The sequence below is a fragment of the Galeopterus variegatus genome, unplaced genomic scaffold, assembly GCF_000696425.1.
Source record: "Galeopterus variegatus unplaced genomic scaffold, G_variegatus-3.0.2 Scaffold9604, whole genome shotgun sequence".
Classification (NCBI taxonomy): domain Eukaryota; kingdom Metazoa; phylum Chordata; class Mammalia; order Dermoptera; family Cynocephalidae; genus Galeopterus; species Galeopterus variegatus.
The window spans coordinates 54,957-68,634 of NW_007735715.1; the positions used below are offsets into that span (position 1 = coordinate 54,957).

Sequence of the window (13,678 nt, forward strand, 5' to 3'; positions counted from 1 at the left end):
TGGAAGAGTCTGAGACACAACAAGAGCATGAAGAAAACCATAAGGATCTCATTGTGAGACTGAGCACTTCTTGACAGGAATCTGCTTTGTATCATGAGCTTTGGATGCCCCAATTCCCTGTAAACCTACACTGAATGTGTGCTGCTCTGCAATCAAGCTATTTACAATACTTTAAACAAACATATTAGAACTTTTTAATTAGAATTTCAAAATTAAAGATCACTTTAGGGCCGGCCCGTGGCTCACTCGGGAGAGTGCAGTGCTGATAACACCAAGGCCCCGGGTTTGGATCCCACATAGGGATGGCCGGTTCGCTCACTGGCTGAGCGTGGTGCTGACAACACCAAGTCAAGGGTTAAGATCCCCTTACCGGTCATCTTAAAAAAAAAAAAAAAAAAAAAAAAAAAAAAAAAAAAGATCACTTTAAATGAAAAGTAATTGATATGAAAATTATAAACATGTTCAGTTTCTATTCACCTAGAAATGGAACATAAACTAATCTTTCATAAATATTTCCCCAAGTGAAAATGGCAGAAAAGTTTACCAGTGTGAATGATAGCCACAACCAAAGTTTAATTTTAATTATTTTCTATTTCTTAATTATTTTTTCCACCCATATTAAGGCTCAACAATGATACCCATGGATACAAATCTCATTGATCTTTCTTCTTGTTTCTGCCACGACCTGCCATTTGTGGAGGAGTCAGGCTTGGGGGCAGTCTGATTCCGTTCCAATTCCACCTCTACTCACTGCCTCTGTGGCTGGGGCAAGTCACAACTTGATCTTGGTTTCATCAACCATAAAGTAGGGATAATGACAACACTAATGACCTTACAGGGGCATTGTGGGGAACAAGTGAGCTTTTTCATATAAGGTGTGTGCTTGGATAATACAATTCAGAAAGAGTCAAGGAATGTTAGCTATTACATCTGGATGAGCATACTGCTGCTCTTGTTCCACTGATGGCATATGCAAAAGCGGCTTGTCAGTTATAGATGCCGAAACAGCAAGATTTTTTAAAAGTATATGGAATAACCTGTATTATAGAAGAGTCTGTATCATAATAGAGGCTTCTGGAAGATTCCTTGGGCATCGAACAACATAACTCAACAAATATTAATACCAAATATATGTAAGACACTGTGCTTGGTGCCACAAAGGATATACATGGGAGTAGACACAACTTTAAAATCTAGGAAGCTAGACAAGATAAACACGCACTACTTCAGGAAGCAGAATAAGCCTTGTAAGCCTTGAGAGAATTTTGAGAGGGTTTCTGAGGATTTAAAGGAGAGATGGTATGAGAGGATCCATGGTGAAAGGAAAGGTCGTTGAGGAGGAAGACGCTAAAGCTTTGCTGGTAGGAGAGTTAGGCACAGGGCAGACTTCACTGGCTCTATTGCTTCACAGCTGTGTGATCTCTGGTAAGTCACCTAACCTCTCTCAGCCTCACTTTCCTTATCTACAAAATGAAGATTGTTACCATACCTACCTTATAGGGCTCCTCTGGAAATTACAAAAGATGGAGTATCCAAAGCGCTTAGCAAAAAGTGGTGCACATATTGCTCAAAAAAACTATTATTATTATTATCATCATCTAGACTACAGGTTCTCAATTTTGGCTGCATCTTACAATCACCTGAAGAGCTTTTAAAACCTATTAATTCCCTTGCTTCCTTCCCAGACCTACCAAACTTCTAAGAGTGACAGTCCTGACATAAGAGTTTTTCAAAACTTCTGTTGATTCTAAATGCCTGATCTAGATCCTTGGTATTTAACTGTGGTGTGTGGCCCAGCAAACTCAGTGGGGAGCTTGGTAGAAATTTGGGTTCTCGGGCCCACCTGGACCTACCAACTGAATCTGCTTTATAACAAGATCCCACAGATCCTAAGTCTCCCTGAGAAGGTTAAGGCACGCAGACCACACTGAGTAGTGAAGGAGAGGACCCAGCGCACATACAAAATCCCTTCCTCGGGGCCTGGCTGCCTTTCTTCCTCTCTCTCTCCCTTATATCCTTTTCTTTCTTTCTTTGTTCTTCAGACATTCCTAAAAGGGGGAAAAACAACCAGCCGATATATTGGGCGTGAGCATGTGTGAGTCATAATAGCCCCTTAACATTTCTATGGAATGGGACATTTAGCAAGTCTTTCACTTGTTATTTCACTTGACCCTAATTAAGAAAAGCCTTGGAAATTAGGCATCATTATCCCCAACATGTAGCAGGAAACTGAGGCCCAAAGAGCCCCAGGGTGGCTCAAGACACCCCAGTTGGCAAACGGGGAGGTCAGGGCGGGAATCCATGCGGCGTCACAGCAGCTTCTCGAGGATGGACTTGGACTTGAATTAGCAGCAATCGTTTAAACAAGATAAATACGATAATTAATTCACAAGCGGAAACAGCCAACTATCTTCCACTAGTCCTGGTTGCAGATTTATAAAAGCGGTTGCTTGGCAACTTGCAGCCGCTAGACTAACTTTCGACCAATTCGCGCAAACTGCTGGCATGAGGACTTCCTCTCGACGACAACAACGCTTTTGCGCATGTGCCATCGCCTCCCGGAAGACGGAGCCTTTTTCTTCGCCGCCTTCCGGGCGACACAGGAAGTGGCTCCTGGGCGCATGCGCGGTGTTTCCGCGGTAAGTGGGGTGGTTTCCGCCGCAGGCGTGAGCGGACCGCGGGTTCTGGGGACCCCTACCGCGTTACCTCGCCCTTTTCTCCTCCGCGCCTGAGCAGGCTCGCAGGCTCCTAGTCCCTCCCGTTCCCGTCACCATCTTCCCGCCGCGGCGCGACTCTCAGGTAGGCCCTGTGCCGTGTCCCCTCGTTACCCGCCGCCATGGGCGCTCGCGGAGGCCGGGTCCCCCTGCGGGGTGCGTCTTGCTGCGAGATGTAGGGGCGCGAGCCAGACTGTTGAATGAGCTTCATTAATGGCCCCAGGAAGCCAGGTCAGAGCTGGAAGGAGCCTTAGGGGTCACATAGGGTCCAACCCCGTCGTTTTTCTTGTGGGGAAACTGAGGCCCCGGGAAGGGTCACACCGAGTTAGTGGCAGCGTTTCTCGCCTTTGTCCTTCCCCTTTACACGTCTGGCTTCTCATCAGACACGTGTCACCTCTTCGGAGAAAGCTTCCCTGACCGTTCTTCTACAGAAAGGCATCCATCCCCTTTTAGTCTCCCACGGCGACCTGCTTAATTTTCTTCATAGGGCTTACTCTAAAGCTGGCTGTTTCTCTTTCCCCGCCAAGAAATTATTGTATACATATGTGTGTATGTGTATCTATATACACGCATACGTACGTACGTACACACACTTTCCCAGGCAAGTATTTATTAAATACCAGCCAGGCGCTGTACTGTGGGACCAAGTGCACATTAAGGGAAGAATCCATACAGGCCCTTGCCCTCTTGGAGCTGGCATTATGTGGGGAAGATATTGACAGTAAATGAGAAATTCCAGATCGTGGACAAGTGTTATGAAGAAAACAAGGGGATGTGATCCATGGTTGGATACGTTAGATTAGACAGGGAAGCTTCTGAGGAGGTGACTTAAAAAGAACGCGTTTGACGGCTTTATTGAAGTGTAACTTACATAACAGAAAATTCACCCATTTAGAGTGTACGTTATGATGAATTTGAAAATTTTTACACGGTTGTGTAAAACATCATCCAAAAAATTATTAGAAGGCAACTTTTAAACTGGGATCTGAATATTCAGAAACGGATGCAGTTGGGGGGTTGGGGAGGGGGACTGGTGAACCATCTGAGGCTGAAGCCAACAGCTAGTAGGAATGCTCCAAGGCAGAAATGAGCTTGCTGTGTTTACCGGTAGAAAGGAAGCCAGCAGATTCCGTGTGGTTGGAATGCAGCAAGGAGGGACAGAGTAGGAAGAGATTAGGTAGGTTCCACAGGTACCCGTGCCTTCTGATCTTGAGGCTTCCCAACACCCAGCATAACATGTGGTCCACACCTGCTGATTAATACTTGAAAGACTATGAGTCTAGTAAGATTATCCCTAGTGGCAGAAATGTTCTCTTCCAGGTTGAGGAGAGGGAATGGAATGGAAGTAACGTTTATTAACAACCTGTCATGATTCAGGCACTGTGTATGCGACCTCACTTGGTTCTTATAACTCTATAAAGTAGATATCAGTGTCCCTGTTTTACAGATGAGAAAATCGAGGCTAAATAACTTGCTTAAAGCTATATAGCTAGTTCTTGGACTCTGATTGCAGAAGCCTTATCATTCCTTTGTTCGCTCATGCAGTTGACTGGTGTTTCAAGTACATCTCTATGTTTGAGGGCAGAGATGTGGTCGGCAAGCACCATGTCCTCTCACGAAGTCACTTTTCTGAGATATTAATGTGCTCATAGCTTTTGCTCTGACATAATATGACTGTTTGCTTACTTTTCATGAAGCTGGGGAAGCTCAAGTGCCTTCCCAAAATTTCTTGCAGTTTCTCTATTCTGTGTTGTCTTGTTTAAGGATGTTACCCTCATTAGCAAGTATGCCACTCAGTGTTAGGCTCCTTTTGGAGAAGTGACTGACATGGTAGACTTCTGGGTGTAAAAATTTGCTAACCGATAATAGAATTGAATATGTGGCATCTATATATGTAAGTCATCAGGGAGTTATAATACATAGGCTTTCTCCTTGGAAGGAAAAAAGAAGGGAAAGTTGTTTATTGTACCNCTGGGTGTAAAAATTTGCTAACCGATAATAGAATTGAATATGTGGCATCTATATATGTAAGTCATCAGGAAGTTATAATACATAGGCTTTCTCCTTGGAAGGAAAAAAGAAGGGAAAGTTGTTTATTGTACCCACTAGTGCTAGATACTGCACTTTCTACATAATCTGATTTGATCTCAGAGCAACCCTGGAGAAGGTGTTAATATTCTCTGTATTTGCAGAGCAGAAAAGTGAGGGTGAGATTAGGGTCCCAGCTCTGGTGAGTGGCAGAGGCCCTGTTCAAACCCTGGTGGGTGTGCTGGAGTAGGATGATGCCCAGGAAAAAACTCGGGGGGGTGAGGGGGAAGTTTTTTTCTGGGTAAATGTCCAAAACATAATGCCAGACCTCTTGGTACTCAAGGAGACCAAAGTGATTATGTAGAAGGAGTTTTAAAAAGTAATTTCTGAATTACTGCCAGGACTGGTTGTTCTTATACCTAATTTCATGCAAAGATATTGTGCTAAACCAGAATGCAGAAACTAGTAAAAAGAAAGTGAAGTCCCCACTACCTGGAAAACTGAGAGAGTGGGAACCTTCTGTCTAATTTACTGTGGTATCCCTGGTGCAATGCTTAGTGTCTCTGTGTGAAGAATGAGCAAATTTATTTTCTAGACTTTGCTGTAATGTATCAATATTGGTTGATTAATGGTGACGAATGTACCGTACTGATATACATGTTAATAATAGAGGAAACTGGATATAGAGTGTATGGGAATTGCCCTATCTTTCCAATTTTCTGTAAACCTTAAACTATTCTAAAATAGAAAGCTTATTTTAAAAAAGCACTCAGCTTATGGCATTCTTAGATCTATTCTAAAGAGAGAGGGCTGGTATCAAGCCATTTAGAGTATATTCCTTCTGTGACTTAATCTTTGTATTGCCTCTCAGTGATATTTATTACTTAAGAAAGGACCTGTCCTTAATATATATTATTATTTTTTCAGGCCAAAATGAGTCTGTTTGGGACAACTTCGGGTTTTGGAACTGGTGGGACCAGCATGTTTGGCAGCACAACCACAGATAATCACAACCCTATGAAGGTACCACATAAGGCTTCACAGGGTTTGTAGAGAAGAGTTCAGGCCAGAGTTTCCATATCAGTGATAGCAGAATAAACCAAGATGGCTTGGGAGCTTTTTTGGGGGGTGAAAGCTCTAAAACTTTGCGTAGCCTAACTTTCTCAAACACTTGAGCCCAGAAAATATGTGTCTTCTGGACTGGTGTCCTGATTTTACAGTTCTCCAGAGTCACCCAAGGTGCTTATTAAAATTGCACATTCTCAGGGCCCAGCCCAGGACTGCTGAATCAGAATTTCTGTGATGGGGAGAGGGGAGGGCAGGCGGTAATTATGACTAAGCACTGGGGCAAGAGTGGGCCATCATTTAGAAAATGTGGCTGTGGGCATTTTATTTAGAGTGCTGCTTCTAGTCCTAGCAGTGCCAGTACTTTCGCTGGCTTATTACTCTCCTTTTTGATCAAAGTAAGGAAAGGTCTAATTCATTTAATCGTTGAGCACAGGGAAAGTCCACCATGAGACTTAGTGTTTAGTGTTTAGTGAGAAAGAAAGCAATTTTGAATTAAATTGTGATGATGCATATGTTTTAACACTGACTTCTCCCCCCAGGATATTGAAGTAACATCTTCTCCTGATGATAGCATTGGTTGTCTATCTTTTAGCCCACCAACCTTGACGGGGAACTTTCTTATTGCAGGATCGTGGGCTAATGATGTAAGTGTTCCTTAAATGGGTGTTCTGTAAATCGTATTTCTTTGTATGGTCAAGGTTAGCTTTCACTCTGTTCTTTCTCAAGTGAATAAATCAGAGTTAAGGCTTATTTGTGGCCTTTTTAAAGAAATCAATTTAGAAGATGTGAGCCCCTCTGAATGTCAGACATCACTTGTTCTTACACTGAGTTTTTTTGTTAGGAAAGCACAATTATATGCATTTCTCAGAAATTCCTTCTCTAGGGGTGGCCAGTAAGCTCATTTGGTTAGAGTATGGTGCTGACAACACCAAGATCCAGGGTTCGATCCTTGTACTGGCCAGTAGCTCCCCCACCAAATCCTACTGTAGTTCAGTATCTTGAAGTGTATTTCCAAGTCAAATGTAATATTCATTGAGCATGAATATTATCCATGATGGCAGACATAAGCAAATTACCCTTCCTGGTATCCTGTAAGAATGTCCTTCAGGCATATATTAAATGTTTTCAGCGTTTGATAATAGCACAAATCCTGCATAGACATTACATTTGCCCATTGTGTACAAAAAGAAAGACAAAAAATTATGATATACAAAAAGATAAAAGTTCTGGTACAAATATAAGCAAAGAATGTGAAGAGGCACTTCACAAAAGAAGGAGCACAAGAGGATGATTTGGGTAAATTTAAACCATTCAACCACACTTGTAATCCGATAAACGTAAATTTACATGATAGACTCCTTTTTCTACCAAATCAACTAAAATAAGTTTAAAGGAATAGTAGTGCTAGCAAGGATAAACGGAAACTTTACATGTATTACTGGTAGGTATGTAAATTGGTGGAGCTCTTCTAGAGGGTAATTGGCCAATATTTATCAGAAATCCTTAAGTTTATACCCTTTGTGTCATTGATTCCTCTTCTGGGACTTGAGGAGGAAATCCGATAATGTACTTTATATGCATTATTTGAATTAATCTACAATAGCTAAAGCACTGTGGACTTCTTGTCATCTCCATTTTATGAATCAGGATGCTGAGGCTTAGAGAAGTGAAATACCTGGCCTCAGGTCAGGTGTCTGAATGAGCAGCAAGGCAGGTTGCAGACCTGCCTGGTCCAGTTCTGAGTCCGTGCTCCTGGCCGCTGCCCGATAGGCTTCCCATAAAAGAAGTTGTTATGCTAGTGGAGAATTTGAATACTGCAGTATCTAACTGATGATAATTTATGGTATGTTCACATGATGGGATACCATTGTAAGTTTTGGGAAAAGGTTTCAAACTGTGGCCTGTAACAGGGAGACAGGGTGGTGCGGTGGGGGGATGAGGAAAGAACAGTAGGGAAGAGGGTAGTCAAGGCTGAGCAAGTTTGCTTTTTACATGTAGTTTCTGGAAAGATTTCAATTGATTTGCTGCTAAAAAATGTTAGAAGAATGTTTAAAGATGAATAGGCTAATGGTGCAGTTACAAAAGTGAAGGTATACATACAATCTAGTATAATGTAGCACAATCTAGTTTTTTTCCAAAATTATGTGTGCATAGAAGACTGAAAGCACATAGAACTATCAACCATGGCTGTCTGTGGTGGCGTTAGGGTGATTCTTATATTCTTGTCATATTTTAAAATTTCTAAAATACATCACTTTTATAATGAGGGAAGAAATATTAAAAATTGCAGTAAGATGTTCAGAGAAGAAAGGTGAGTTTCCACTTTGGTCTTGATTCTCTGAATGATAATGGATAAGTGATATTCTACTTTAGAAGTCAGATATGTCATAGATGTGATAAAAAAATTCTCTGCAGTTTTAGGTGTAAGCAGTAGAATTTCTATGTTTTAATGGCTTAGCAGTAGAAAAATAGCTGCTTGCGTATGCAATTCAGTTGTTTTGTTCTTAAAGTTAGATAATTAGGTCTATATGAGAAGTCCACGTATAGACCAGTTGCACCCCATTAGTTATTAGGTGTTAAATTTAGGTAGTGCATCGCAGATTGCCTTGTTTGCATTAATTTGTCTTGCCACTACAGGTTCGCTGCTGGGAAGTTCAAGACAGTGGACAAACCATTCCAAAAGCCCAGCAGATGCACACCGGGCCTGTACTAGATGTCTGCTGGAGTGATGTATGTTTCACTCTATTTCTGGTGTTCTCTTTTACCCTGTAATTTAGCACATTTAATAATCTGAACACAAATGGCATGTATGTATCCACATTGCAGGAATTCTAAGTTTCTGAATGTAGAGTAATTTATTGATCTTAATGTTAGCCTTAGTTAGGCACTCTCTGAAAGCTTTCCTCGTATTAAAAAAATCCATTATTTTATTGACATGTTACCATGAGCAAGTGATTAATTTCTTAAAGCCTTTTCTACCTCTAAATATGCCGTGAGCTTATGTTATTTTATTTTGTTATATTACGTAAGCTTTTTTTTTTTTTTAGCGGCTGGTTGGTAAGGGGATCTAAACTCTTGGCTTTGGTGTTATAACACTGCACTCTTACCAACTGAGCTGACCACTCAGCCTTATGTAATTTTAAAATTGGGAATTTACTATCCCAGAAAATCTTAGAGGAAAAAAAAAAGAGAATACATTTCTATTATTACACACTTGAAGTGTTTTTGGTTTTTTGGAATTCCCTTTTTCCCCAGATCTTGAACATCAGCAATATAAGCAAATGTGCTCAAGTTTGTTTGGCTCTGAGTTTTTCTTTCTTTTGTTTTTGATTGAGGATAGTTTAATGATGAATGGACCATTACAAAGAAAAAGCAGGGAAGAGGAAATACCTGTGGCAGGCCATAGGGGTGGGACTGCAGGAGCACAGCAAGAGCTGCAGTTGTGGAGAGGCCACTGCCCCAGTAGCAGAGCACGGCAGCCGGCCTCAGCCTGGCGTGGAGGAGCCCAGGGATTCACATGCCAGCCTTTCTCTCCTCCCTCCTCCCGCCACTGCTGCTGCTGGCTGAACCCAACAGGAGTGAAAGTACAAAGGGGCCTGACTGCCAGAGGCAGGTGTACTGCCATGCCGAGAAAGCTAAGCCTCAAGGCCCCTTCTGAGGCTTCATACCTATATTTTTCAGTCAGATTTATTAAGTTTGATTTGCATACAGTAAAACTGAACAGTTTTAGTGTACACTGTGAGTTTTGAGAAGCACATAAAGTTGTGTTCGAGATATAGAACAGATCCATAGGCTGGCTGGTTAACTTACTTGGGAGAGTGTGGTGGTGTTAACACCAAGGTTACCATCCCCTTACCAGACAGCTGCCAAAAATTTTTTTCTAAATAAAAAAAGATACAGAATGGGTCCATCAGCCCCCATATTTCCTCTTGCCCATTTGTGGTCAAATTCTCCCCAACTCCCAGCCTTTAGGAACCACTTCTCTGTTTTCTTTTCCTATAGTTTTGCTTTTATAAGAATGTTATATAAATGGAATCTTGTAGTATGTAACCGTTTGAGTCTACTTCTTTCACTCAACATAATGCAGGTGGTTTTGTGTATCAGTAGTTTATCCTTGCTGAGTAGTATTCCATTATATGGATGTATCAGCATTGATTCAGCCATCTACCAGTCAAATTGCTGTATTTCCAAGGATTTGTAGAGTTATCCTTATAACTTTATTAATAGAATGAGGAGCAGGTTTTATCTCTTCTTTTGGATGGAGGACTGGTATCTTCAGACAGAAAGAAATTTTTACCTGGGGAGTATGGTGGTAAATCTTTGAACTCTGGAAATAGACATGAAATAGTCTAAGCCAGGGGTCAGCGAACCCTGGCTCATGATCCAAATTTGGCCCATTGCCTATTTTTGTAAATAATGTTTTATTGGAATGCAGCCATACTCATTCATTACATAATGTGTATGGGCGCTTCAAGCTGCAGTGACAGAGTAGATCTACTTTATGAGTTCTGTATGTGACTGTTTTAAAAACTATTCTACAGTTCAGATAGGACCAATGATTAGTGTAAATTAGTGTGATTTTATTGCATATACTTTGGAGTGCTGTTAAGTATGGAGTTGAGCAGAAGTGATAATGATTATAGATATATGTGTGTGTATAGAGAGAGAGAGAAAGTAAACGTGCCAAAATGTTTGCAATTGGTGAACGTAGGTGAAATGTTTATGGGTGTTTATTATACTATTGCAGTTTGCTGAAGGCTTGAAGTTTATCAAAATAAGAAAAAAATTTAGTGGCCCATAGTCGCCTTTGAGAAGCTGGGATCAGGGATGGAAAAGAGACTTAGTTTTTATTACATAACTTTAAGTGCTTTTTTTTTTTATGTGTTTATATTATCTCTTAGAAATCAGTAATAAAATATAGAATTGAAATTGTGCTTTGTGAGCAACACTGTAGTTTGCAATATACTGGCCCTCAAATAATTGGAAAAAATAAAAATTGCAAAACAAAACTTCCCTCAGCATGTTCAACCTAATATCTAAGTGTGCACATAGAAATTTAATATTTCTTAGAATGACAAATTTTCTTCATTTTAGGATGGGAGCAAAGTATTTACTGCATCATGTGATAAAACTGCCAAAATGTGGGACCTCAACAGTAATCAAGCAATACAGATTGCACAGGTAATAATAGCCCTCTGCAGAAAGGTTGAGCAAGACTGATACCCAGGGTTGTGATGATTCTTTAATTATAATAATTCTTTATTATAGAAAAAGTGCAGTTTGACTATATTGAATCAATTAGACTTATGTATACTAGAAAGCCCTTTAGCATAAAAATAACACAAGCTTTATAACCACTCTTGTTCTTGCTAATATTTCACAGATTGTTTTGTTATGGTCTTCCATATATATGTAGGTGGCATCATAAGGAGTTAGTGACATTAAAATCTATAAAAGACAAGTGTTACAGGTGGTCCTTGACATTTATGTTTGACATTCCAACAACTGTGTGTGACTTGCCTTTTACCAACTTCATTTGGTGACTCAATCATTCAGCAAGTGTTAACCGAATGCTTGCTGTATGCTAGGCACTGTCATTAGGGGCTAGAAATAAAGCAGTGAGTAGAGGAACACTTCCTCACACCCATGGACCTTCTGAGTCTACTCAGAGACCACAGGTGGTTCTGGTGAGAAGAACACTGAGAAAGGGCAGAAGTGATGATGATGATGATGAGAGAACCTAGAACCCAGAGGGTCCAGCCTGGTCAGGGGGGTCCAGGAAGAACCCCTTGATACTGAAACATTTTCAGAAAGATGTTACATACTCTGGGATCACAGTGGTATGGACTAGAAGCACCTACTTGATTTCTTAATTCATGTCACCTGAGTAGCTAAATAAAGCTGTGGTGGAGTTCTTTACTGGTTATTTCTCAGTATCTCCTTCGGGAGGGGCTTTCTCACTTAATTATGGGTAAAAATCAAATTAAAGTTTCTTAGGATGGAAGGTAGATACATGCTCTTGTGTTAAACTAAATATTTTGGTCCTGGGGAAGCACTAAAATACCCTTTGATTTTTGTGTGGTATGACCTCAGTATTTAAATTAGTTCCTTCTCTGAACTTCCAGTACTAAAGCTGTTTAGCACAGTGTTACATTCACCTTGATCTGTTTTGTTTTGGTCTTGTCGAAAGCATGATGCACCTGTAAAAACCATACATTGGATCAAAGCTCCAAACTACAGCTGCGTGATGACCGGGAGCTGGGATAAGACTTTAAAGGTATAATAGCAGTTGAGAGAGTGTATGTCTCCATGAGGATGGACACTTATTCTTACACCATTTGGACTTCGGCTCTTGAATGGTTACCTATTGGCTCCTCTGTTTTGCTTTCAGTTTTGGGATACCCGATCATCAAATCCTATGATGGTTCTACAACTTCCTGAAAGGTGTTATTGTGCTGATGTGGTAAGGAATTTCAGCTTAGTATATGTTTGCTTGTTTAAAAAAAAAAAAAAAGCATTTGTCACCTGTGGCATCTTACAATTAGCAGATAATCTAAAAATTCCTCAAACTCTAATAGTAGATTCAGGACTTACAGTTCAGATTGCGTCAGTAATCTTAAATTGGGAGATTTTTGTGCTACATTTGTTCTGGAATTACTAAATACTGGGTGTGAAGTTTAGGGCCACTGTTTGAACATATGCATTTGGCTACATGCCATCTCTAGTGTGATGTTTATTGTGTGGTGGTGGGAAAACTTGCGGTAACTTGGTGGTGTGGGACTAGGTCTTTGGGGACTGTCTGAGTGGGATAGAAACTGCAGAACCTTCTCCATCCATTTAGTCATGAGTCTTAGAATTTTGTACTACCTGCCCCAGCAATTCCACTTTTAGGAATTTGTCATGAGAAAAATAATCAAAGATGCAAATGGTCTTTGTTTTATGTAATATAGCGAAACATTGGAAGTGACCTAATGGGGCCAATGAGATGGGCACAGTTAAATGAACCCTGCGATATGTTCATTTGAGGGACTGTTAGGCACTGCTGTGTTCCCAGGGAAGTGTATGAAGTGGGCTGATGCTCACAAAACATATTGAACTGAGTAAAGGATACAATTATACAGAAATATACATACACAAGTATGCTCAGAAAAAAGACTGGAATAAAATATACCATAATTTTAGCGGTTATTTGAAGGGGTGGCATAGATGATTTTCATTTCTTCTCAGTTCCTCAGTATATTCTATAAATATTCACATATTTTATGTTAGTTTCTTTAAAAAGAGTATTTTAAAAATACATAATGTTCTACTTTCAAATATGTTTTTTCTAGGTTTTTTGAAATGTTGATATCATTGTATTATTAAACTTAAGAAAATTCAGATTTAATTTTGGGACTGAAACAATCGATCTAATATGTTGATCTAATATCCACTCCTTCATTTGAAGCTTGTCTTTGCTTTCCTCCATCCCTAGATATATCCTATGGCTGTGGTGGCAACTGCGGAGAGGGGCCTGATTGTCTATCAGCTAGAGAATCAGCCTTCTGAATTCAGGAGGATAGACTCTCCACTGAAACATCAGGTGAGTCTTAAGTCAAGTCAAGAAGCATATGTTTAGCACCTGTTATACGCTGCTTGTGTATGGAATACAATTGTACTTTGGAGAAGCTGTTACTATTTTCAAAGGGGTGAATTTAAGGATACAAGCACAAGTATTTAGTGAGTAAATACTCTGTATTCCTGGATGAGCCAACTTACCTGTTCTCTCCAAACATCCCCCTGAGTAGCTGGATGCCTCTGAATAAAACTGAACATCTGGATGGCTTGGTTCCAGTGTAAATTCGTAGCTTCCAACTTCAACTGTGCCT

At 40.4% G+C, this 13,678-nt stretch overlaps 1 protein-coding gene across 1 annotated transcript; it reads left to right on the forward strand.

Moving 5' to 3' along the window:
* Positions 1-2,665: 2,665 nt before the first annotated feature.
* Positions 2,666-13,392, forward strand: RAE1 (ribonucleic acid export 1; the record flags this gene model as incomplete). The annotated part of the gene is made up of 8 exons (XM_008593750.1): positions 2,666-2,799; positions 5,670-5,765; positions 6,350-6,454; positions 8,448-8,540; positions 10,905-10,991; positions 12,001-12,087; positions 12,202-12,273; positions 13,285-13,392. Coding segments are annotated over exons 2-8 (642 nt in total), but the record flags the coding sequence as incomplete, so codon positions are not given.
* Between the last annotated feature and the right edge of the window lie 286 nt (positions 13,393-13,678).